We start from the raw sequence: 25198 nt of genomic DNA, 5'->3' as shown, positions 1-25198 counted from the left end.
CTTCATTTCTTCTCCAGCTCCACTCAATGATTCTTATCCTCCACACGCATCTTAAACTACATGTTGCTTTGTGGTATGCCTCAAGGACCAAACCTATTTGACTCATGCTTCAGAAGTTCCCTTCTTGGAAATTGATGTCAAAGGGGGAGAGAGAGAGCACATCAAAGCTTATCACATGGGAGAGAGAGCACATCTAAGCTCTTCCAGCTCTTCCAGATGCTTGTTAACAAAAAGAGGAGAGAAGTCACATGTCTTTCAGAGGGAAAAGACATGTCAATGTATGGCTGTGCGCACCATTTCCTGCTCTATTTTCTGTTTTTTCTTTCTTGCTATGATTTTCTCTTACCCTACTTTCTCCCATTATCTAATATCAGATTCACGGGGAGAAAGAGTCCATATCTAAGGAAGAAAATCCCTGGAATTTATTGCATAGCTTTAATCATTTTTGGGGACATGTCTATATCCAAATGAAGTACTAAGTACTCACCCATTACATGTCATCCCAGTCTTGGTACTCTTGTGGTTTCCTGAAATTGCTTTAATTAGAGTGTTCTTCTGTTATCTAGCCCTGTTTTCTCAAGTTCACCTCTTCCAAAGCCAGCTCAAGACCACAAGGTAAGTATATGCATCACACTCATGTGCATGATGATCCCTTGCTAATGTACATATTGTTTGCAAGAAGGATTCATGAACATGATGGTACATCTTATCTACATCATTCGCTCTGATGCATATAGCCAAGATACATGTAACTCATTGCTTGCTATGACATGCTTATGCATTCACATGTTTATATTCTATCTTTACATGATTGCATACATGTAGGGGGAGCTTATGCATGTTATATGTCTTTCCAAAGCTTTACTTGTTACTCTTCATATCGTTTATCTAAAGTTTTGATGTATGTTGTCATCAATTACCAAAAAAGGGGAGATTGAAAGCACAAGTGCTTCCTGGGTGATTTTGGTAATTAATGTCAACATATCTCTTGTTGTACTAATACTGTTATCTAGTATATTTCAGATGAGTTCAACAATGGCGTGGTAAGGACAAGAGGATGTGGAACCCCTTCAAAATGCTAAGGACAAAGACTGGCAAAAGCTCAAGACTCTTCATTTTCATTTTAATGATCCAAGATCACATTGAGTCCATAGGAAAGCCAACACTATTAAAAGGGGATGAGGTGTTGCTTAATGGTCTACTTGCTCAATGTTCTTAGTGATATTGCTCCAAAACCCTCAACCACTTTCTCATTTCCAAATATGTCCAAAACTTAAAGTCAAACTCAGCCCCACCAATTTGATCTATCTGGCACCACCGAGTTCATTTGACCTAGCCACTGCCAGAAACCCTAGACAATTCTGTCTCACCGATACGGATCTCGGTCTCACCGAGATGGCCTTGCAAACTCTCTGTTGCCTGTTGTAATTATTTCGGTCTCACCAAGATGTGCAATCGGTCCCACCGAATTTGCCTGACCAACTCTCTGTTTGCTCTTTGCTGAAATCGCTCCCACCAAGTTCATGCAATCGGTCTCACCAAGATGAGGCTTTGCCCTAGCCCTAGCACACCGGTCCCACCGAGATTCCTAACGTTCACATTTTGAACTGAATCGGTCTCACAGATTTATTCTATTCGGTCTGACCGAGATTGGGTCAAATGTGCGTAACGATTGGATTTTGTGTGGAGGCTATAATACCCCTCCACCCCCTTCTCCATTTGTGAGAGAGCCATCAGAACGTGCCTACACTTCCACTACTCATTTTTTGAGAGAGAACCACCTACTCATGTGTTGAGACCAATACATTCCAATCCAACCACAAGAATCTTGATCTCTAGCCTTCCCCAAGTTGCTTTCCACTCAAATCATCTTTCCACCATAGCCAAACCAGTGAGAGAGAGTTGAGTGTTGGGGAGACTATCATTTGAAGCACAAGAGCAAGGAGTTCATCATCATCACACCATCTATTACCTTTTGGAGAGTGGTGTCTCCTAGATTGGTTAGGTGTTACTTGAGAGCCTCCGACAAGATTGTGGAGTTGAACCAAGGAGTTTGTAAGGCAATGAGATCGCCTACTTCGTGAAGATCTACCCGAGTGAGGCAAGTCCTTCGTGGGCAATGGCCATGGTGGGATAGACAAGGTTGTTTCTTCATGGACCCTTCATGGGTGGAGCCCTCCATGGACTCGCGCAACCGTTACCCTTCGTGGATTGAAGTCTCCATCAATGTGGATGTACGATAGCACCACCTATCGGAACCACGCCCAAAATCTCTGTGTCTACATTGCGTTTGCACACTCCAATCCCATCCCTTTACTTTCTTGCAACTAGCATGCTTTACTCTTTCCGCTGCTCATTCTCTTGCCATGCTTGCTTGAAATGTATTGTGAATGCTTAAATTTGTGCTAAAACTCCACCTTAACTTGAAGAACTTAAAAACTGCCACTTTTGCTTGTTGAGGGTCTAATCACCCCCCCTCTAGACACCACTTCTCGATCCTTTCAGTGGTTCTCCTATTGGTTCGATAACCTTGTTCTCATTGAGGGAAATACTTATCCGGTACTAGATTGATTCGCCCCTCCTCTTCGGGAAAAATCCCAACGCAGCTCACAAGTAGCATATGCGTATTTGAGATCTCTACGAAGGAGCCCGAACCTGGGTAAATTCTTGTCTCCTATTACCATCATACCGAGGCTACCTTTCCAGGACCCCTACCCGAGATTTGCTGGATTTGACTCCATCACCATCCTCGCTGTGGCCTTGAAGAAGCCGAAGAAGGTGCACACCCTAGAGGAGACATCCCATGAGGTGGCGAAGCGAGCTGACCAGAGGAGGCGTGACATGAAAAAGAGACATTGTCGCCACGATTTGTTGAGGCGGAGGCTGCCGCTAAGAACAACGAGGCCCTCATCGCCAAAGCAGCGCAATAGGCCCTTCTCCTACTAGGGTACCACAAGTTGGCCCTTCTAGTCGCCGCTGCTATAGTGGCCAACATGGGCTCGTTAGCGGCCCGTCCGCCAAAGCTTTTGGAGTGGCCGCGCATGTCAACAATGCCGCTGCCGGTGTACGTGTTTGTTCCCTGAACACGACTCGGCCGCGTTCCGCTTCTCCACGCCACCTAGGGATGGCTCGCCAAAAGTGGGTGACTACGTGCCAACCTCTTCCATGGTGCTCCGCGCTGATCTGAATGCCTAACCTATGGCCGGCCAGTCCACTGGAATGCAAAGGAAGCACTCACGGGTGGTCTCCCTGGCCAACTTTCCTGATACCCACAACTTGTTCGGTGAAGTGCCTACCCCCACGCCGACCGATCTGAGGTTCTACGTGGAAGTCTTGAAGGATATGATCAACGAGTATGGCCAAGGGTATGATGAAGAAGAGATTCAAGACGGCCAAGAAGCTGCCTCCCAAGACACCCACGACCAATACAATGATGGCCAAGACCCCGAAGGCGAAGATTGTGTCGACATCGATGGAGAGCCATTGTTGTTTGATGAAGAGCTTGTAAAGCAAGGCCGATCACAAAGTAGGAGAAGTAGTGTGAGGAAGGGAGCATACAGAGAGGACGAGGACAAGTTGATTTGCGAAGCTTCGATGGCAATTATACAAGATTCCAAAACCGGCACCGAGCAAAAAGGAACAACATTTCCAAGGTGGATGCCCAAAGTTTAAGGAGCAATATGTGGCCCAGAAAAGAGGTGGGGGGGGGGGGCTCGTCGGTCCCCGACCCAAGTGAAAGAAGAGGCCTAGGGGAAGACCAATTCCAAGGTGGATGCAAAGCTTGATGCTTCGACAATCACCTTGCAAGAAACTTTGAAGGGGTTCATGACCCAAAAGAAAGAGAGGGAAAAGAGGAAGCGCCAAGAGAAAGAGGAGGCCATGAAGACCTACTCCGACATACAAAAGAAGAAGCTCGAGATCGAAGAGGCCAATGCCAAGACAAGAGCAAGGGTGGTCGAGCTTGCGCTAATCTCCAAGGAAGTGGAGATCATGACGGGCGACACGAGCAAGATGACTCCAAAAAAGAAGGTTGAGTTTGAAGGGAAGCAAAAGTTAATCCAAAACCGAGATGCGTGATCATCTTCTATTTGTTTGGTTTTCATGAACTAGGGTCAAGGTGCATGAACTATGGCCGTGGTGATCCTTTTGTTCCAATGCTGTATGCCGGCATAGCATACAATGTAAATATGCTAGACTTATTTTGCTATATACTTGCTATGTTTGATTACCAAAAAATGGAAGTTGAAAAAATGACCGAGGGCATAATGGATTGGCGCACTACCCAAACATACCATTTTTCTGAGACAACCCAAACAGACCAAATGGGTAGGCCGGTTGGGCGCACTGTCCAAATTCATGCGGACATGAGCCAAATTGGCAACCCAAACAGACAAAAAAAGAGATCAGATTCACGTTCGTTTGGGTCAACGCATTGGAGTTGGCCTTAGTACAAACCGGGGTAACCAAGTGGACAACTTGCCTGTTGTGCCTAGTTTACTTCTTTTTGTTTTTCTTCAACTACAACGCTAAAGGACAGATCGGTTTCTCTGTTTGGTTTCTTTTTTTTTCTTTTCCGTTTTGCTTGCCCGGGTTTTCTTTTGTGTTTTCCTTTTTATTCTCTTTCTCTTTCTTTGTTCATTTTATTTCCCTTTTTAAAATCATGAACATTTTTCTTAAATTCTTGACCTTTTCAATGCTTTTTAAATCCACAAACTCTTTTCAAATTTGAATTTTTTCTCAGAACCCGTGAACTTTTTTCAAATTCATTTATTTTTTAAAATTGATGATTTTTTTTCAAATTTGCGCTTTTTTACAAAATCCGCAAACTTTTTCAAGTTCATGAACTTATTTTCAAAATTGATGCAATTTTTTTGCAAATTCGTGAATTATTTTCTCAAATCCGTCCTTGTTTTTCAAAATCCATTAACTTTTTTGAAATTCGTGTTTTTTCAAAAACAATGACTCTGGACGAGCGACAATGTAGCCATGATACTGGGCTGGCCCAGAACGCGACTAGAAGCCCGCTGCTCTTTTGTCCCATTCAAATCCCCAGCATGAGGAAATTAAACGAAGCCCATTGCTAGGCCTAATCTGAGGCCCGGCGTCCTCCCGATCCCACTGCTTGTCTCCAGCCCTCTCTCGATGGAACTACCTCTAATGGACGGCTTCGATCTTCCCACCACCTCCGGCCCGTCTGCTACAATCGCCGGCGGCGACGACCGGCCTCCGAAGATCACCAGGGACGGCGGCTTGGAGGATGTGGACACGGGTCCTCTTCCTGACAGGTGCGAGGCGCTGGCTGCGGCCATCGCAGGGGTGCTAGGCGGCGCGCTTGAGGAGCATGAGGCGCGCGCCGCGGCCACCGCCCAGAGCCAGGCCGAGCTCGCCACCGCCATTGACCGCCTCAACGGAGGTAGGTGGTTACCTCCTGCATCATCTCTTACGCCTTGGCCTCAAATTTACTTGCTCCTCGCTGCTGCCTCTGCGGCCGTCCCGTGGGGGTGTGCGGGCTCCTCTTCGCCTAGGGTTTTGTTTGCGCTTCGTGGCTAGTTTGCGTTGAGGTGTCTCCGGCATGTGTTTTAATCAAGTGATTCGATACAGATTTGCTCTGCTCTAAGTGAATTGGATTAATTGATACTTAGTGATAAGATATGGCATCTGACTGATCTAAGGGCATTTCTAACTGATCCCCTAAAAAATAGCGGAGTATCCGGTTGAGTAAATCTTAGTGGAGTATTTATACTCCACTAAGTTATGGTCGGTTTTAGCCGATCACCTAAACTTAGCGGAGTAAAACGTAAATTTGCATAAATTCAACCTAATTTCAACCGAAACTTGCATGCATTTAAACATAAGTTCAACATAGATAGTCTTGACAACCGAACATTAAACATAAATTTGGACCTAAACTACACTAAACTTAAAACTACACTAAAAACTACTCAACCTCAACGGCCGTAGTGGAGGTTGAGCCAATCCTTCCTCGACAGGCCACCCTCGGTGAGAGCTGGGTCCTTGCCGGTGCCGTCGTCGTCGCAGTCGGGGAAGATGCTCTGCCACTCCTCAACGTCGAATTCCTCCTCCTCGCCGCCTTACACCTCGTCATCGGAGATGACGATGACCTCCCCGTTTGTCGGCGAATATCGCCTGCTCCGCCTCCACGAGCTTCAAGTGTTGGCGGCGGAGGTCCTCCATGTATGCCTCGTCGGCGGCCTCCGCCTCGAGGCGCTCCCTCGCCTCTCACTCCTCCCGCGCTATCGCCGCGCTCACCACACCCGGCTCCGGCGGGATGAGGTGGACCGACGCTGTCCAGAATGGGAAGTTCAGCCTCGCATCGCGGCCGTGGAACCGGACTTGCCACCGGTCATACTCCATCGCCGCAAGGTCCGCCGTGTGGAACGACCCGTCCCACTTCCTCTTGTGGGTCTCCCGGTCGGTGATCTCTGCCACCCATATCCCCCACGAGCGCTGCCGGACGCCGAGGTAGGTCCTCGTCGGCGGCCGCGGCGGAGGGAGCTCCGGGAAATCGGCGAATCAGGTGGGGGTGGGCCGATTGGGCGAGCGGTGGCGGCTTGAGGATGCGCCAACAGACGACGACCCACGGGCGTGGCGGCGCGGATCCGCGTTGTGGATCGGCGGCGGAGATCACCGGCCACCGCGTCCGGCCATGGGAAGGTGAGGGGGCGGTAGGGAAGGGCGGGGGACGCGCCGGCGGCAGGGCGAGGGGGAGAAGAGGAGGCAAAGGAAAGGAAGAGAGGGAGAGATTTTCTACTCGGCCACCAAGCGGTGGAGTAAAAATAGGGAGATTTGCGGTGGCCAAGTAATTTTTTTACTCCACTATGGTCTATTGGGGATCGGTTAGGTCCCGGTTAGAGTAAAACCGGAATTTTACTCCTCTAACTGGTTACTGGGGATCGGTTAGAAATGCCTAAGGACCAACAGATTCTGCTTTAAGCTCCTGAATTTTTGTGGCACAGTGTGATATGGGTACTCGCGCTAGTATTTCTTTTTTATGGTCATTCTGGTACTGACCCAGCCTTGTTGTCTGAGCAGTAGTTAATGTGTATTTTTCTGTCAATTCGAACCGAAGATCATTCTTATTGTAGAGATGCTCATGCTAGTATTTGGTTTCAGTTTTGTTGCAGTGCAATTAGTTTTTCGGAACAGAGGGAGTATTTATGAACTAATAATAATGTAGAGCATGTTTTTAAGTGGCATGGCTGACTTGACAATGATAGCGTATTCAGAGGAAGTATAATACTAGTACTACCTCCGTCCTGGTTTATTAGCCCCCCTTGTATTTTGGGTCAAACTTTGACCTTTGATTTAACTACCAAAAAATAAGTTATTTACCATGAAAATAGTATCATTGAAAACCTCTTTCGAATATGAATCCAACAATATAAGTTTTGTGGTATACAACTTATATTTTGTTAGTGAAATCTATTATCAAAATTTGGCACAAAATACAAAGGGGACCAATAAACCGAGATGGAGGTAGTACGCTATAAGCCTGCTTATTAGATGACATTTTTGCCTATGTGGAAAAGAGAGGTAAGGAAAAAGAGAAGGAGTGAGCTCTACGTGTGCTCCTAGGTAAAAAGAACTAATGAGAAAAATGAAGAGAGAAAGTGAAAAAAAGTACTAACCTAATTGCCAACTCTATACAGTAACTAAGGCTGGCTTTTGGTGATATGGTAGATTTATATAGCCAGCTGTTGGCTCTATTATTATCCTACATAAGTGAAAGACAAACAAGAGCGGTTTGGAATATCATCGGGGCTCAGTTCTTGGATAAAAAACTGCACTTTGAAACACCCAAACAACAAAATGAAGTATATTAAGCAACTAACTCAGTGGACAAACAAATAGAAATGAAGCCAGCGAGGTGCTAAGTTATGGCATACAAAAGGGTTCGCTAGATTGGAATTAAAATTATATTACTGAAAAGTACATCACTGTCGATACAAACACAAATATGATAGTTAAATTGACAAAACACATGGAAATACGCAGAGTAAGATAAATACCTGATTGAGGAAGATTTGGTCCAGCAAACCATACTTGCTAGGCTGGGTTCTCCAGTGCATGTTGCTTTCCATAAAAAGCAGGACCTATATGGGTAGCGAGTCTTTGGCTCCGGGTGATGCGCACCCCTTGTATCTGGACGGTTCTGGTGTTTAAGGTCAGGACATAGAGTAGTGGTATTATGTTGTATTGACTATAATAAATTGTTTGTTTATTACCTGCACACTTATGAAGGGGAGCCTTGGCGCAGTGGTAAAGCTGCTGCCTTGTGACCATGAGGTCACGGGTTCAAGTCCTGGAAACAGCCTCTTACAGAAATGTAGGGAAAGGCTGCGTACAATAGACCCAAAGTGGTCGGACCCTTCCCCAGACCCTGTGCAAGCGGGAGCTACATGCACTGGGGCTGCCCTTTATTACCTGCACACTTATATAAGTTGAATACGGTAGAAGCAAGGCTTCTGTGGCGCCATCATTACATGAGTGTACAGGTTTATTGGTATGAACCGGATCCCTACCAGGGCGTGGTCTCAGGTTGTAGGGGTGGAAGGAGGGATGGCGTGGTCGCTGGCGCTGGGGCGCCGTCGTTGCTTGCGCTCGCGCGTGAGAGAGAGAGAGAGAGAGAGCAGGGCGGCGGCTAGGGTTAGGTCTCCTGGCTCCCTAAGGAAGCCGAGCAAATATGATTGCTTCTTGCTTGATTAGATTGATACATCTCCTCTCCTTATATAGAGAGGTTTACTTGACTCCCAAGCAAGCGACCCTTATCTCTAATTAACCCTAAGACTAACGGGCTATACCGCCAGCCCAGGCCCATTAGGCCATTACGTACTCTTAACACTACACCCCACCTGGACATGCAGCTTGTCCTCGAGTTGCAACCTAACCAACTGATAACCAACCATGACTCAATGCAACACAAACCTAACACCTAAAAACAAGCCTTTTACATCTCGGCTTGTTTTATTACTCTCAACCTGAAATGGACTGGGACGCTTTATTTTGGACCCCTGAACATAAAGTGGACACCATCCGCACGTCGGACGTGCACGTGTATAGCCACCTGGATCCCATGGACATCATCTGGACAAAAGGAGTGCATGTGTATGGTCACCTGGAAGTGGTCGCAAGAGCGACTAGCAGAGGTGCCCTCGCGGCGGCAGGCGGCGGAATGCAGTGGTGCTATGCGGTGCGCTCCTGTCGGTGATGTTACAATAGCAACTTGTATTATTTAGGAGGCCAAAGCCAACATATATACATGTACAAGAGGATGCCAAAAGGCTACAAAAGGATGCCAAAAGACTAGAATACAAAAGGCCAAATGCCATTATCAATATAACTCTAACACCCCCCCTCAAACTCATGGTGGATCCACAACACTGAGTTTGGAGAGGTGAAACCCATGTTGCGCTCTAGTCTGGGACTTCGTGAAGAAGTCCGCTAGCTGTAACTCGGAAGACACATACTAAAGAGCAATAACATGATCCTGAACAGCAGCGCGCACAAAAAAGGCATCAACACCAATATGCTTGGTAAGCTCATGCTTCACGGGGTCCCGCGCAATACTGATAGCACCTGTACTCTCGGACAAGAGGGTGGTAGGTGTAGTAACTGAAACACCGAAATCCTCAAGTAACCATCATAACCAAGTCACCTCTGCCGTCAGAAGAGCCATAGCTCGCAACTCGGCCTCTGCACTCGAATGGAAACTGCAGTCTGTTTCTTCGTCTTCCAGGCAATGAGGGAACCACCAAGAAAAACATAGTAAGCAGAAAGTGAACGGTGATCCAAAGGATCACTAGCCCACGTAGCATCCGAATAGGCCTGGAGCTGTAACGAGCTGGAACGAGGGAAGAAGAGACGATGAGAGATCGTGCCACGAAGATATCGTAGAACACGAAGAAGGTGACTATAGTGAACTGAAGTAGGAGCAGAAACAAACTGACTCAGAATATGGACAGGGTAGGAGATATCTGGACGAGTGACGGCAAGATAGGCAAGACTCCCGACAAGATGACGATAACGCGTCGGATCAGACAAGGGCTCCCCATCAAAAGCACGAAGATGGACATTGAGCTCCATAGGAGTCTCAACAGTGCGCTCATCACTAAGAGCTGCACGAGAGAGAAGATCCTAGATATACTTTTCTTGGGAAATAAAGAAGCCATCAAAGGTAGAAGAAACCTCAATCCCAAGAAAGTAGCGAAGAGGACCAAGATCAGACATAAGAAACTGCTCACTAAGACGTGCCTTGACAAAGGCAATGTACTCAGAGTCATCATCGGTGATGATCATGTCATCAACATATAGAAGAATAAGAGTCCTACCAAGAGCAGAAAGGTGGACAAACAATGCTGGATCATGAGCACTGGGCGAAAAAACAGCGGCGGTCACCACAGAGGCAAAACGCTCAAACCAGGCACGGGGGGCTTGTTTAAGGCCATAGAGAGAGCGTTGAAGACGACAAACCATGCCATCAGGAACAAAATACCCAGGTGGTGGCTGCATATAAACCTCCTCACACAACTCACCATTTAGAAAGGCATTCTTCACATCAAGCTGACACAAACCAATGACGAACAGAGGCCACGACGAGAAGTGTGCGGATAGTGGTCATATGGGCCACATGAGCAAAAGTCTCATCATAATCACGACCATGCTCCTGCTGAAAGCCACGAGCCACAAGACGAGCTTTGTAACGCTCAAGAGAACCATCAGAGCGAGTCTTAATCTTATAGACCCACTTACAAGTGATGGGACGAACACGGGGAGGAAGAGAAACCAGATCCCACGTGCCGGGGCACTCAAGAGCAGCAATCTCCTCTGCCATCGCAAACTGCCATTCAGGATGAACAACAACATCTCGATAAGAAGTCGGCTCAAGAACGGTCGAAAGACCATAACGAGAAGGAGAATATCGGCCAGGGGGCGGACAAGGCCGAGAACGAAGACCATAAGTCGGCTGAGAGGAGGAAGACGACGCACCAGAAGTAGAGGGCGTATCAGTAGACTCGTCCACAACACGTGGACGACGAGTATAATGGAATGGAAAGGAGGGAAGAGGTGGAATCACTGGAGGTGAAGATGGGGAATGTACCGGCGATGAAGGTGGAGAAGGGGAAGATATCGATGATGAAGGTGGAGAGTTATGAGACGAGGGAGGAGAAGAAACCGTAGGAGAGGATGGCATCGAATCTGCAACAGCGGGACGAGGAGTAGGAATACGACGAGGAGTAGGAATACTGTGCACAAAAGGAGGTGTATCCGGAAATGTAAGAAAAGAGATGTCCTCCGTGGAAAAGGCCGAGGAGGATGGACGCGGGTAGAAGGGACAGGACTCATCAAAGGTCACATCCCGCGAAATACGCATTGCGACGACTGACAGGATCCCAACATCGGTAGCCCTTATGCTTATCACTGTATCCGAGAAAGACAGACTCAACAGACTGAGCGGACAATTTGGTGCGTTCAAGAGGGGCAAGCAAAACATAGCAAACGCAACCAAACAAACGAAGCGACGAATAATCAGGAGAACGACCAGAAAGATGCTCGAGAGGGATACCACCCTGTAGAGCAGCAGATGGCTGAATGTTGATGAGATAGGTGGAAGTGGTAACAGCCTCAACCCAGAAGTGAGGCGGAAGAGAGGCGGCGATCATCGCACGCGCCGTCTCAAGAAGATGACGATGCTTGCGCTCAGCCACACCATTCTGAGCATGAGCACCAGGGCAAGAGAACTGAGTAAGAGTACCCTGCTCAGCAAGGAATCCTTGCAATGCTGGGAGATATACTCACCAGCTGAATCTGCGCGAAAAACACGAATATGAGAGGCAAACTGGGTGTGAACCATGGCAGCAATTTTTTTGTAAATAGATAAGACCTCACTACGAGAAGACATGAAATATATCCAAGTGTACCGAGAAAAATCATCTATAAAGATAATATAGTAGCGATGACCCCCTTTCGAAGCGAAGGGAGCCGGACCCCAAACATCAGAGTGAACGAGATCAAAAGGGCGCTCGGACACTGACTCACTGTGAGGATGGGGTAGCTGAATCTGCTTACCAAGTCTACAACCCAGACAATGCAACGAAGCGTTACCGGAGACAGACCCCAGAACACCACGATGAACCAAAGATGAGAGACGAGAACCACATAAATGGCCAAGACAATGATGCCACTGCTGAAAAGAGCTGGTAGATGCAGCAACAGGGGCTGCGAGACTGGCGGTGGTGGCAGCGGAGGGAAGACGAAGCCAGTCAAGCTCCCAAAGACCATCAGGGCGGTGCGGGCCAGCACCAAGCAGAGCACCAGTATGACGGTCCTGAACAGAACACGAATCAAAGTCGAGAATGACCCTACAACTAGAGTCAACAATCTGACCACCAGATATGAGCTGCATGGTAAGTCGAGGAACATGAGCGACAGAGGGAACATGAAATGAAGAAGTGCTAAGAGTGCCTCGGCTAGCTACAGCAAGGGGAGTGCCATCAGCTGTAAGAACACGAACATGAGACTCGACAGGTCGAACGGAGGTTAAAGTGGAAGAATCATAAGTCATATGAAAAGATGCTCCGGTATCAAGAATCCATGGGGATGTATCTGAATGATTAGAAGGTGGTTTCTCAGTGCCAGAAGAGTCAGTCACAGAACCCGCAGAACCAGACGGTGAAGAATCCCAAGCAGCAATCAGGCATTGCAGTTGCGCAATCTCACGCGCAGATAGGGACATGGCAGAAGAGGTCGAAGTAGAAACACCTGTCGACAATGAGCAATCCCACCACCCGTGGAAGCTGCGTGTAGAGTCGACTGAGAGTAACGAGTTGACATAGAGCCGCATGTGGAAGCCACTCGAGGAGTCGATGCAGAGCGGTCACCGAAGCCTGCTGAACACGTCGTAGGGGACAACGTCACAGACGGACGAGCACCAAGCACTGAGCAACGGCGCATGTGTGAGACATGATCAATATAGGGAACACCGTCGGAAGTCTGCGGGTAACAATGAAGATGTTGCCCCGACGGGAACATCATATCAATTTTTTTTACTCTCTCTTTTTTTGGATCACATAACACAAGTCAGCCAATCCACTGGAATGACGTCCCGTGAGGAGCTACAACATCGATGCCCAAGGCTGCAGGCCAGCACCCAAGGCAGGCCCAAAACAACGGCCCAAGCTGCGACTTCCAGCAAAGCTGCCACGAACAGATCGCAGCAGCTGTAGACTTCGTGCACGCGCAACGCGACGGGCTGGCGTACAGATGGCGGCCGAGGCGGACAACGGTGAAGGCCGGAGGACGCGGGCGTCAGTAGCGCAAAGCGGACGAAGAGCGCCTCGAGCGTTAGACAGGTCGATCCAGGCGGCCGAAACGGGAGCAACCGCGCGCTTGATCCGAGCAGCCGAAACGGGAGTACAACAGCGGTAGGGAGTAACGCGCGTGGGAGGGCGCCGGGAATCGGAGCCGGGGGCGGCACGGCGGCGGGCACAAAGCAATGATGCAGGAAGCAGACGACAGCCAGGTTCGGCAGGGCCAGCGGCGACCTTGGAGGAAGACGAGCGGCGGCGCCCTTGGGGATACGGGCGGACGGCGACTCGACTTGGAGCAGATCGGAAGAAAAAATGCAGCAGCCCCTTGGAGGATACGGGCAGACAGATCTCCAAGCCGATGAGATCGAAGGAAGACCAAGCAAAGAGAAAAAAAATTCGATCTGATTAGCACGAGTTGCAATGGTGCGTGAGGTGGAGACCCTAACTTGGACCTGATACCATGTTACATTAACAACTTGTATTAATTAGGAGGCCAAAGCCAACATATATACATGTACAAGAGGATGCCAAAAGGCTACAAAAGGATGCCAAAAGACTAGAATACAAAAGGCCAAATGCCATTATCAATATAACTCTAAGAGGTGACACCATGCCTTCTCCCCGCCGGACGGCTGTTGGTCTGCACCGCACAGAGAAGAGTGGAGGGCTTTCGATGGAGAATGACGAGGAGGGGTGCGCCTCCCCAACCGCCGATGTCGCAGACGTTGAGGTCGCTGCCCGCGGGGAAAACAGCATGCCCGCCGCCCGTGGGGGAAACCACATGCCCAAGATCCCCGACGCAGCGGACGAGATCGAGGTCCTTTGCGCAGCGAAGCGCAACTTGGAGGAGCTGCAGCTGCAGACCACGCATCTCCCGCACACGCCGACACGCTAGGAGGCCGCGCGCAGCAGCCTGCAGCCTCACCGCCACCGACACGTGACAGGTAGCGATCCAAGTCGGAAGCGGTGACGGCGACAGCGGGAACTTGATCTGCTAGATGGGGATGCCCTGGACGGTGGCGGCGCTAATGGGAGCGAGGTCGTCGCAGTCCCGTCGTAGGGCATCCCATACTGGTACGAGATGACAGGCGCCGAGGGCGGCGGCGGCGGGGGTAGCCGCTGTTGGTGTGGCGGCGGCGGAGGTGGCTGCTGGGGATGCGGCTGGGGCGCATAGGGCCCGACGAGGAAGGCCCTGATGCCCGCCACGGCTTGCCGTAATTCCAGGATTGCGGCTATCATCTGCTCCGGGGTGAGGACGAGGGCGGACGGCGCCGGGGCAGAGGGTGCAATCGCCCCTGAGGACGCCAGCACACCCACTGCCGGCGCGCCTGCTGTGTGGGGCAGCAGCGCCGACGAAGACGCTGGTGGCGGCGGGTAGGTGTGCGGCGGCGACGGGTGGGAAGAACTCGGTGGAGGGCTGGACATGATCGAACTGGGAAAGATGATACCAAATTGGTATGAACCGGATCCCTACCAGAGCGTGGTGGCAGCGGGTAGGTGCGCCGACGAAGACGCTGGTGGCGGCGGGTAGGTGTGCGGCAGCGGCGGGTGGGAAGAACTCGGTGGAGGGCTGGACATGATCGAACCGGGAAAGATGATACCAAATTGGTATGAACCGGATCCCTACCAGAGCGTGGTCTCAGGTTGTAGGGGTGGAAGGAGGGGTGGCGTGGAGGAAGGCGTGGTCGCCGGCATTGGGGCGCCGTCGTTGCTTGCGCGCGCGAGAGAGAGAGAGCAGGGCGGCGACTAGGGTTAGGTCTCCCGGCTCCCTAAGGAAGCCTAGCAAATATGATTGCTTGTTGCTTGATTAGATTGATACATCTCCTCTCCTTATATAGAGAGGTTTACTTGACTCCCAAGCAAGCGACCCTTATCTCTAATTAACCCTAAGACTAACGGGCGCAGGCCCATTAGGCCATTACGTACTCTAACATTTATCGTTGGCTTTCCTTCCCCTCTCGCAAGGCGACTAGGGCGAAGCTTCCTCACCTCAATATCTGCTGGCGAGCCCGTGGAATCTCCTTCCCTCCGATGGCGGGGAGGGGAATCTTGGTGTCTTGAGTCCGGTTAGTAGATAGGTTAGGGTCTTAATCCTCACAGGGGCGGCACTCGGATGGATGGCGGTGCTTCATCTCCGAGCCAGTCTTCCAGGCTCCGTCTTCCAGGCTCTGATCCTCCTCAAGTTCGTCCGTTAGGATGGATTAGACGGAGCTTGGGAGTAGATTCTTGCCGTCTCCTTGGGGTGGCGTGGTTAGGGTTTCTCGCCTTGCATACGAGACGGTGAGATTTCGTGTCAGGTTCTTCGAATTGATTTAAGGGTTCAATGGCGGCGCCTGCGGCTTTGGGGCGCTGGTCCTTAAGGGCACGTGCACGAAGACTTACCTGCTGTCATTGACAAGGTCAGGCTGGTTCCGGTACGGGAGCGGCGACAGCGGCCCGTCGACAGCTCGTTCTAGCGGCGGTAGTGGTCGTTCGGTGGTCCAAAAACCTTGATGTATTTTTACTATGTTTGGGGTGCTTTGTACGAATCTTTATAATAGATCTGAGCCTTTTCGGAAAAAAAAAGAGTACATGTTTTTTGCCCTTTTGTTTGCGACGACAGGTTTTGCTCTTGTGCCCTGCACCCTACCAGCACCATCGAGTTAATTGCAAGGAATTAAATCCGATCTTAGGGTAACTAATGTACATTTAATCATGTTGCCTATGAGAGATTGCTTATCGTGCTTGCAGTATTGAGAGGCACACGTGGGAAGAGGATTTGTAGCACCTGGGTGCTCCACACCCCTATGTGAACATTAAATTCAAAAAAAATACAAGGAAATTTCAAAAAAAAAAAAAAACTGAGATTTTGGAATATGAAACCTGGGAACCCAATATACTTTCGTGTGAAATTTCATGAAAAAAATACCAGGAAACGTATCCGTGGCAAAAAAGACAAATAATTATTATGTATAGAAAAAAAACTGTTTGGATGGATTTTATTTCGGACTGTATTTTTGTCGCCACGGATACATTTCCTGGTATTTTTTCTACGAAACTTCATACGGGAGTAGAATGGGCACCTGAGTTTGATAGTTCAAGATTTCATTTTTTGAATTTTTCTTGTATTTTTTGAATTTAATTTCATATAGGGGGGTGGAGCATCCATGTGCTCCTGTGTATTTCCCGGCACATGTGATCCTACCTTGAACCATGTTATGTGAAGTACATCAGCATTTGGCAAGATATCACCCCAGAGATTTATACTTCTGTTATTGGATGCTTATTTTGTGGTTCATATGTTTCTGAATTGAACTTTGTGTTGTTATTTTTCTCTGCATGCATATTGTTTTCAACTCATACTCTCCTTGTGCGTCGTGAATTTTATGAAACTATGCCTATTGGTTTCTGCAGAACTAGACAGGCTATTGGAGAATGCACCCTCCCCGGTAATAGCACAACATGCAGCAAGGATTTCTTCTATCCGCAAGAGAGTGTTAGCGCTAAACATGCTACTGAGGTCCATACAAAGACGTATAGATAATATGGATAGAATGATTTCTACTGGTGTTACAAGTGGTACTATTCACCATACTAACACTATATCTGGTTCTTTATTGCACTACTCGGCTCAGATAAACCTGATGAATTATGATATTCATGTTGTATTATATTTGCAGATCATTCATCTCGTGTGCAGTTGCAAAACCAGAATTAAACTTGGATTGAGGTGCATTACTTTGGTCTATTATCACTTTGGTCTATTATCATTTCTTTTTCCAGAATATATTATCATCCCAGCTGATATACGTATGGGTGCTCATGATAGACCTGAGTAAGCTACACTGCAGAAATATGCCGATGGATTTCGATAGTCTGAATCTACTTCTGTCGATAAAAGCTTTCTTATACTTTTGACAGTAGATCCATGATCATTCAGTCCGGTAGAGTTGTAGCATCTAGCTACTCAGTTTAGTATTATAAATGCAACAGTTTCATATCTGAAACATTACAAGCTTGTTCTAGCTTTAGATTATATAGGGTATATAATGTTACATAAGAAAAATCCTTTTAACTCACAGTTCTATGTTTACTTACTGATAAGTGCTTCCTAACACCAGTGCTATGAACTGCAGGATCTAGAAGGACATTTCCTGTGTTGCCCGTCAATTGCTCACCATTTCTGTCAGCTGAACTGTAATTCAATAGCGATGCAGGCGGCATTTTCACAAGAGGCTGTGTATAATGGTGAACAGTGGTGATTGCAACTGCCCTCCAAATTCGCATCACTAGGAACACTTCATTCTTTTTCGTTGAAGTGGGATTAGTTCTTCGGTCTGAACAATCTCTTGTCCTTGGTGGCGTGGAAAGTGAAATGCACTTCAGATGTACCAATTGTACTCATGTACCATTTCTCTTGGGGAATCCGTCTCAACATGTACAACACTAGATTGCAAGGGGTAAACAATATTTTTATCTCATGTTGTGCAAATTTGGAATAACTGTGTTGAGAATATTGAAGATAGCAACCGCTTGAATTCATGAATTATGTTGGCTGGTAGGAAGAAACCGTGAATATTCTGAAGAAGCTTTTGGACCGGGACCATTCCCAAATTGTATGTGCCTCTTGGTCTAAACAATGAAGCCAATCAGCATACTGCCATATTCTTGAACATGTTGGTTTCTTCCATGATCCAGTTCTGAAGAAAAATCATGCAACTATGATGAGAGTAAATGAACAGACACCTGAAGAACAATGGTCGAAGCAATTAGCTTGCTCTCTTGAAAAAGTTTACAGGCAAAATAATGGTACAGTGAGACTTACTACCAAACTTCCCCAAGATAACAATGGAAAAGAAAAGAACTAAAAAATGAACAGATGTGTGGTGAACCTATGTCGGAGGTTGTGAACCAAAGCTGTACATGGCCCCTATCTAGTTTTCTGTCTAATTTTACACCCAATATTACAACAACATCACCAAAGAAATTCTTGGTATCAAGATTTCTCGCTGCCAATGAAACACCTCGGACCTTCCCTTCATGATTGCCTACCGGAAAGCATCCCCCAGGTGAATACAGGAAGAACCTGCATTCATGGATGGATTTCAAGGAGATGAGCATACATAAGAAGGTTCCATTCATGCTAAATAACTGCTGCACCATTTTACCTGTGATGTTCACCTCACAGGCGCATGTAACCTTCCCTGTGGCCTTTGAAGAGTTTCAGGTGCCTCTTGTTCTGGGAGCCACTCCTGGTCAGTTCACGCCGGGTTCGCCATGCCGACACATGAGAATACAGTGAAGGGAACAGAAAGCAAAGCAGAAGGAGCAGCAAGATCACGGCACATATCAGCATCACGTTGGCGAAACCGTCCAGATTTGCGGGGTTCTTGTTCTGCTCGGTCCATGGCACACCACCGACATTCATTCCAAAAACTGCGTAAAATAGCAGGGAAGGGTATATCCAGGTGATCACCCATGAACGGGAAACAACCTTATGATGGGGAAGCCCACTATGATGACCAACATGGAGAACTTACCTCCGGTTACAATGGAGAGAGGGAGGAGAACTATGGAGAGGAATGAAAGATAGTATAGGCTCTTGTTGATCTGTTCTGACTGCCAGCTGTCGAGGCTGGCCTGCAGCGTAGTCACTCTGTTTGTTATAAATCCAAGGTTTTCCTTGAGCCTCCTAAGGCGGCCGATCAAATCTTCGAGGGCGGCAATATCCTCAGTTGCGAACCAACTCTTGCTCGCGCATCTTTCCTTCACACGGGGGAAGACTTGTTCGCCGTGAGAAACCACCTGGAGGAACAGCATATTAGCATCAGGTCTCCAACTTTTATTTGGTATCATGGTATGGTAGGTCAGGAAACAGCAGATGATATTGATCTTGGGGTCACATGGACACTCAGTTAAATACATCACTGAAGTACATCCCACTCAAATCCCCAGTATATCTCTTCAGAAATTTGGGAGAGGGTTCAACAAATACCTGAAGTAGGCGCTGTAAATCAAGGTGCATTTTGGGGAATCTCCTACCATCCAACAGAAGTTTCCTCATGAAGTGACCACCTGCAATCAACATACATAAGCATACCATGAAAAATCTCAAGAGACGATTTGCCAGGTGCTAGGTGAATACATTTGCCATCTGATACCTTGTAGATATATGCATAATCAAACTAGACTATTACTACATAAACTAAAGTAATTCGATTATATGATATCACCTTACAAACAAATTTGAGTACAAGTTTATCAGTAGTAATGAAGACTTGCTTTATATTGCATTCCATTGACATTAACCTGTCTAGAACCCAAGATATTGATGAACAAAATCCCCCCAATAACTCGCAGATGGGGCAGAAAAGATCATGTTGGGCCGCCACTGCATTCATCGCATTTCAGAAAATAAGGTTGCTTGACAATTCACATTCTACCATCCATAAGCAAAACCTGTTAAGTTCTTAGCTTCCTCTTTTATCTTTATTCCAGCATTAGGGCATCTTCAATCTATCAGGGAATGACCTCTAGATGGAAAAACACCATTTGAGAATCAGCTTAAGCACAAATGTGGAACCAAAACTGTGTTGCAAATCGAACAATCCACAGTTAACCCAAGAACATCAGCAAGCTCGTGTTGACCTTCCAGAAGTTCTCCCAGTTCGCCATTCCAATGCACATCAACAATGGCAACAAATTTGGTACCCAACCCCCATTTCCTTACCACCAAATTAAGCTTCCGGTTCAATTAATATTCTATGATGATGATTAATGCAACTCATGTTGTTCATACAACAAGAATTTGTCATCACCAACCACAAAGGCATAGACATGAAGTTAGTATCAACTCCTAAAAGATTGCCTTTTTTTTTTGCAGTCTCTTAAAAAGATGACTAGTAGAAAAAGCACCGTACCACATAAATTATTGTATGCTTTGAGATTACCAGCCAAGAAAGCAACCTCCGTCACCCACCTTTGTCGATGTGCAGCTCGATGTTGTCGATCTCCATCTCGAGGCGCGTGACAATGTCGTGGACGTGGTCGACGTGCGTGCCGAGGACGTGCACGAGGAGGTTGGACACCGTCCGTGGCACTGGGTTGTCGGTGTGGGCTCCGTCCGCGTGGTTCATGGCGAGCAGCGACTCGAGCAGGCGCTCGTCGATGACGACGCCGCCCTCGACGGCGCGGCCGCCGCCGTGCCCCTCTTCGGCGAGCGAGGCGGCCACCCCGAGGGGCACCTCCGAGAGGAGCGACGCCTGCGTGGTCCCGAACGCGAGCCGCGGGACGGCGCCGACGGACACGGTGACTACGGAGCTCTCGGTGACGCGCGCGGCGAGGCGGATTGCGAAGGCGCTGCCGAGCGGGCCGGGCGCGCTGACGCGGAGCACGAGCGCGCCGCCGCCGCCGTCGGCGACGCCGCCGCAGTGCGGGCCGTTCCCGACGAGCGCGAGGATCTCCTGGAGTGTGAGCGGCGGGCACAGGAGCTCGATCAGCGCCTGCGCGTGGTGGAGCGGCTTCGCGGCCGCGCCACCGGTGAGCAACCGCGGGAGCTCGACGTGATGCCACGTGAACGCCCCCGGTGCGGAGGAAGGCGACGTCTCCGGCGACGTAGGCAGGTCCCACGGCGCGTCCATATACCGCCCATCGCCGTCGAACTCCAGCGCGTGCCGCGGCACTGCGCCGGACGCGAGCGGCTTGCCGACCACCGGGGACGGCGACGGTGGAGGCGGCCCACCCCGCGGCTGCAGCATGTTACACCCCACCGCCTCCACGAGCGGCGAGGCCTCTCCGTTTCCGGCCGCGGCCGCTATTGGCATTGGCATTCGCGTGAGCGCCGGGGAACAACAGCAGCGGGAACGGACCGGGCGGGAGGCGCGGCTGACCCGGCGGGGACTATATCATAGTTTCTCAGCTGTATCGAGGTCCTAGTCGTAAATTACGAACCAGGGGACGTGGAACGCAGGGTCCTTCCTGTAAAAGACCATGGCCGTCCGGCGGGGGTTGTTAAGCTTAATCGGGGAGGTTGTTACCCGCCCGCAGTATGATATTAACAGCAATAATGAAGCTGGTAATCTTGGCATGAGGTTGACTATTTTTGGAATCTCTCTCTCTCTCTCTCTCTCTCTGTTCCGTGCGCCGGTGATGCATCATGGAACATGGATCACGATCTGCAGGTGTTATAATGGAATTTTAAAATTTGATGATCATTAGTCGCACGTCTAGGAGGGACCGGGCTTGCCGAGGTCAGACTATCTGTATCCAGACGAGCATCCCCACTCCTATTTGACCGCTGAATACATAAACCAAAAGACTGGAGTATCTGTATCCAGACGAGCATCCCCACTCTTCATTTTTCTACAGATTTGAAATCTATACCAAAGTTTGTTACTTTGTTTGATTATATATAATACATATACTACAAGGAAACATAGAATTCGTCCTAACATGACCGAGTCAATTTTCGCAAAAAAAAAACATGACCAAGTCAAGATAAAATTTCTCTTGAAATGCATGGTACTACAAAAGAATTATTAGAAAAATTCATACCAGATTAAATACCATACATTTCAAGAGATGCGACAATCGCACCATATTTTGTCTTTCAGTGAAATCTTAGACTTCCAAATTTTCTTGTTATTTTCCATCGGAACCTCTGAATGCATGAGCGCATGGTACGTTCTGTAAAGGACCCAGATATAGTGAGGTTCCACTGAAACACATCCCGTCCTTATGTCAGGTTAATAGAATCCAAACGAGATAGAAGATTTTGCCATGACATAAGATGGGGACCAATCAAATCTTGCCTGAAAGAAATATCTGGCGGGAATGAACTGAGCACCCGCGCTAGAGTATCATTCATATCGAAAATGTGGTACAAGGCAAGATATTGTTCTCGGAGGCTGGCATTGCCTAGCCAAATGTCCTCCGAGAAACGAACTTCTGACCTGTCTTTGATCGCGAAGGATCCAAAGTGGAAAAGATGTTTCTTTGTGGCCATTAGACCAGCCCAAAAGTGCGAGTCACCATGTTTCCAATAGGCCTGAGACACAACCTTTCAGCCTAGGTACTTGTTGCGCAGGAGGGTCCTCAGTAAGTAGTTTGAACAACCATTTACTAAGTAAGACACCATTCTTCACCTGTAGGTCATGAATGCCAAGGCCACCTTGGTCTTTTGGCCTACAAACCACACTCCATTTGAGCAGCTTGCACTTTTTTTCACTGTCTCTTTGCCAAAAGAACCTGGATCTAAAATAATCCAACCTTTGCAAGATCCCTTTAGGGAGTTAGTAAAAGAAAAGCATATAGATAACCATATTTGTGAGTACAAAACTGATCAAGACCAACCGTCCTCCAATAGAGCAACTTGCCTTTCCAACTGGTCAATTGTTTCTCTAAGCGTTCCTCAACATGTTTCCACTCCACATTAGAGAGATGCCGATAATCTATCGAAATTCTCAAATATTTAATCGGGAATTTGCCTTGTGCACAACCAAACATGCCAGCATAATTAGCCGCCTCCTCACCGGCTTCTCCCAAGTAGAGCAACTCACTTTTATGGAAATTAATTTGAGGTCTGACATTTGCTCAAACGCTGGAAGAAAAAATTCAGGTTTCGAGCCATATGCAGATCATGTTCCATAAAAGAATTGTATCATCAGCATATTGGAGAATATAGAGTCCACCATCCACAAGGTGTGGTACTACACCTGCAATCTGACCGTCTTGCTTGGCACGATCAGTCAAGATAATCAGCATGCCAGCAACAATGTTAAATAACATTGGAGACATGGGGTCACCCTGACGTAGTCCTTTTTTTTGTTTGAAAGTAATGACCTATGTCATCATTGACTTTGACAACCACACTACCTCTAGTGACAAAATTTTGGATCCACTGGCGCCATTTATCGGAGAATCCTTTCATTCTCAGGGCCTGTTTAAGGAAAGACCACTTAACCTTGTCACAGGCCTTTGCAAAGTCAATCTTGAAAACTACCCCACTCATGTTTTTTGGTGCATCTCATGGACGGTCTCTGGTCTCATGTAGGATTACTACTCCGTCGAGTATATTTCAGCCTTGCATGAAAGCTGTTTGAGATGGCCAAAGAACATGGTCAGCAACCGTGTTGAGCCTATTAGTAGCCACTTTGGTGAAAATTTGAAGCTGGCATTAAGGAGGCATATGGGCCTATATTGCTGGATCCACTCAACCTCCTTAATTTTCGGCAACAAAACGATCTCACCAAAGTTAAGCCTGAATAGGTCAAGTTGGCCGTCATGAAGGGAATTGAAAAATTCCAAAAGGTCAATCTTGATGACCTTCCAAAAATTCTGATTGAATTCTATGGGGAAGCCATCCGGATATGGAGATTTGTTATGTTCCATTTGGAACATCATAGCTCTCACCTCCTCTTCTGATATGGAATTCCATGTTTTCGTTGGCTTCACCCATGGAGTCGATCTCATGGACAACTCTGCGTCTGGTGGAGACACCCTTCTCTACTCCGAGGCGAGTCATCGGTTAGGGATACCGAGTCGATGTGCTCGTTGTACGACGGTAGACTTGGGGGCTGCTTTGATGATGAGCCGGCACTAGACGATCACGAGTCGCCCCGCTAGACCACCATCTACATGGCGGGCACTGCACCGGCCCTCAATTCTACTGCGGCTGACACCATGGGAAAAACCGACGCTTCAGCAGCCAATCCAAGTGCGTCTAGCCCTGTTAAAATGCAGGCTCAAGTCCTTTCAGAGCTAGTCGCCTCGTTGACGATGCTCTTTGAGTCGCTGTTACTGGTGGAGAATCAGGTGGAACGCAATGCGGAGGTAGCTAAAATCCGCGAGCAGATGGCTAAGGCTCAGGAGGATGTCAACGCCGAGAACGCTCACATGGTGCAGCTGCGAGCCCAAATTCAATGCGAAGAAGAGGGCTTGAGGACGGAGGCTTGGCACATGGGTCTCTGACAGAACGCTTCAGATATGGTTCATAGGAGGAGGCACGAGAGCCGCTTGCCCATTGGTTACGAGCCTAGACATCTATTCAACACACCTACACCGGGGGCTGGGACGAGTAACCTGGGGGCTCCGGTCATACCCAATTTGAACAGGGTCGTGCCTCAGGATGGAGATGGACGACCACCTCTGGCCCAGCCCCGTCAGCCGGTTCAGCAGCACTGGCTCGAGCCGGCAGCCCAACACCTGTTGCATGTTTGCACAACGCAGGATCGTTTTGTGACACCAGCGGGTCAATTCTCCAATCCTGTCGATAACCTGTTGGCAGCAGCTACCAACCTCGCCGCACTTCCGATCACAGGGAATACCCAAGTTGAGAGGGAAGCCTTGCACACCATCGAGATGTTGAAGACTGCGGTTGCCCAGCAAGCAAACTACTCCTATAGCCAACAGCGACTCCACTCCACCCCGCATCCAAGCCGCAAGACGAGCCTCCATGCTGAGTCGCCTGCGGTTTCCAGCAGTGCCTAGAGGAGACACGAGCAGCTGCGTGATTCGCCTCGGCATGGAGCCCTAGACGCTCAGGAGATCATCGACACGGCCCATGCGCAACGGGAGGCAGAAACGGCCAACGCGACGGATCACCCATCACCCACTTCAACTCCTTTGGCCTCATAGGGAGTAGGATCAAGTACCAGAACCATTGGGATTCCATGCCTGCTGTCGGCTCTTCGGAACGAGCGCATGCCTAAGGATTTGAAAGGCCCTCGTAAGGTCCCAAATTACACGACTGACCTCGAGCCGGCGGCTTGGATTGAAAATTACAAATTTTCCATGGACATGCTTGATGTTAGCCATGCAGTCTGTGCTAAGTATTTGACTATGATGCTTGAAGGTCTGGCTCATACTTGGTTGAAAAACTTGCCCCCTAATTC

At 48.4% G+C, this 25198-nt stretch overlaps 2 protein-coding genes across 2 annotated transcripts; one reads left to right on the top strand and one right to left on the bottom strand.

Moving 5' to 3' along the window:
- Positions 1-5092: 5092 nt before the first annotated feature.
- LOC119339841 lies at positions 5093-17849 on the top strand. The gene is made up of 4 exons (XM_037611739.1): positions 5093-5413; positions 16722-16886; positions 16988-17037; positions 17444-17849. The coding sequence occupies exons 1-3, from the start codon at positions 5143-5145 to the stop codon at positions 17023-17025; spliced, it is 474 nt and encodes a 157-aa protein (XP_037467636.1). The 5' UTR covers positions 5093-5142; the 3' UTR covers positions 17026-17037; positions 17444-17849.
- Positions 17850-18056: 207 nt separating this feature from the next.
- LOC119339840 lies at positions 18057-21187 on the bottom strand. Its single transcript, XM_037611738.1, has 5 exons — positions 20287-21187; positions 19303-19382; positions 18848-19112; positions 18476-18743; positions 18057-18393 (listed from the first exon to the last, which is right to left on the bottom strand). Exons 1-4 carry the CDS (start codon positions 21134-21136, stop codon positions 18490-18492), a joined length of 1449 nt encoding a protein of 482 aa, XP_037467635.1. The 5' UTR covers positions 21137-21187; the 3' UTR covers positions 18057-18393; positions 18476-18489.
- Between the last annotated feature and the right edge of the window lie 4011 nt (positions 21188-25198).

The sequence above is a fragment of the Triticum dicoccoides genome, chromosome 7B, assembly GCF_002162155.2.
Source record: "Triticum dicoccoides isolate Atlit2015 ecotype Zavitan chromosome 7B, WEW_v2.0, whole genome shotgun sequence".
NCBI classification, from domain to species: Eukaryota; Viridiplantae; Streptophyta; class Magnoliopsida; order Poales; family Poaceae; genus Triticum; species Triticum dicoccoides.
The sequence above is the reverse complement of the archived record's forward strand: the minus strand, read 5'-3'. Positions and strand labels throughout refer to the sequence as shown.

Coding starts and splice junctions, on each gene's coding strand:
- LOC119339841 (XM_037611739.1), top strand. CDS start 5,143: ATGGAACTACCTCTAATGGACGGCTTCGATCTTCCCACCACCTCCGGC. Junction 5,414..16,721: donor CATTGACCGCCTCAACGGAG/GTAGGTGGTTAC, acceptor TGGTTTCTGCAG/AACTAGACAGGCTATTGGAG. Junction 16,887..16,987: donor TTCTACTGGTGTTACAAGTG/GTACTATTCACC, acceptor TTATATTTGCAG/ATCATTCATCTCGTGTGCAG.
- LOC119339840 (XM_037611738.1), bottom strand. CDS start 21,136: ATGCCAATGCCAATAGCGGCCGCGGCCGGAAACGGAGAGGCCTCGCCG. Junction 19,383..20,286: donor CGAGCTGCACATCGACAAAG/GTGGGTGACGGA, acceptor TGTTGATTGCAG/GTGGTCACTTCATGAGGAAA. Junction 18,744..18,847: donor TCTCTCCATTGTAACCGGAG/GTAAGTTCTCCA, acceptor TATTTTACGCAG/TTTTTGGAATGAATGTCGGT.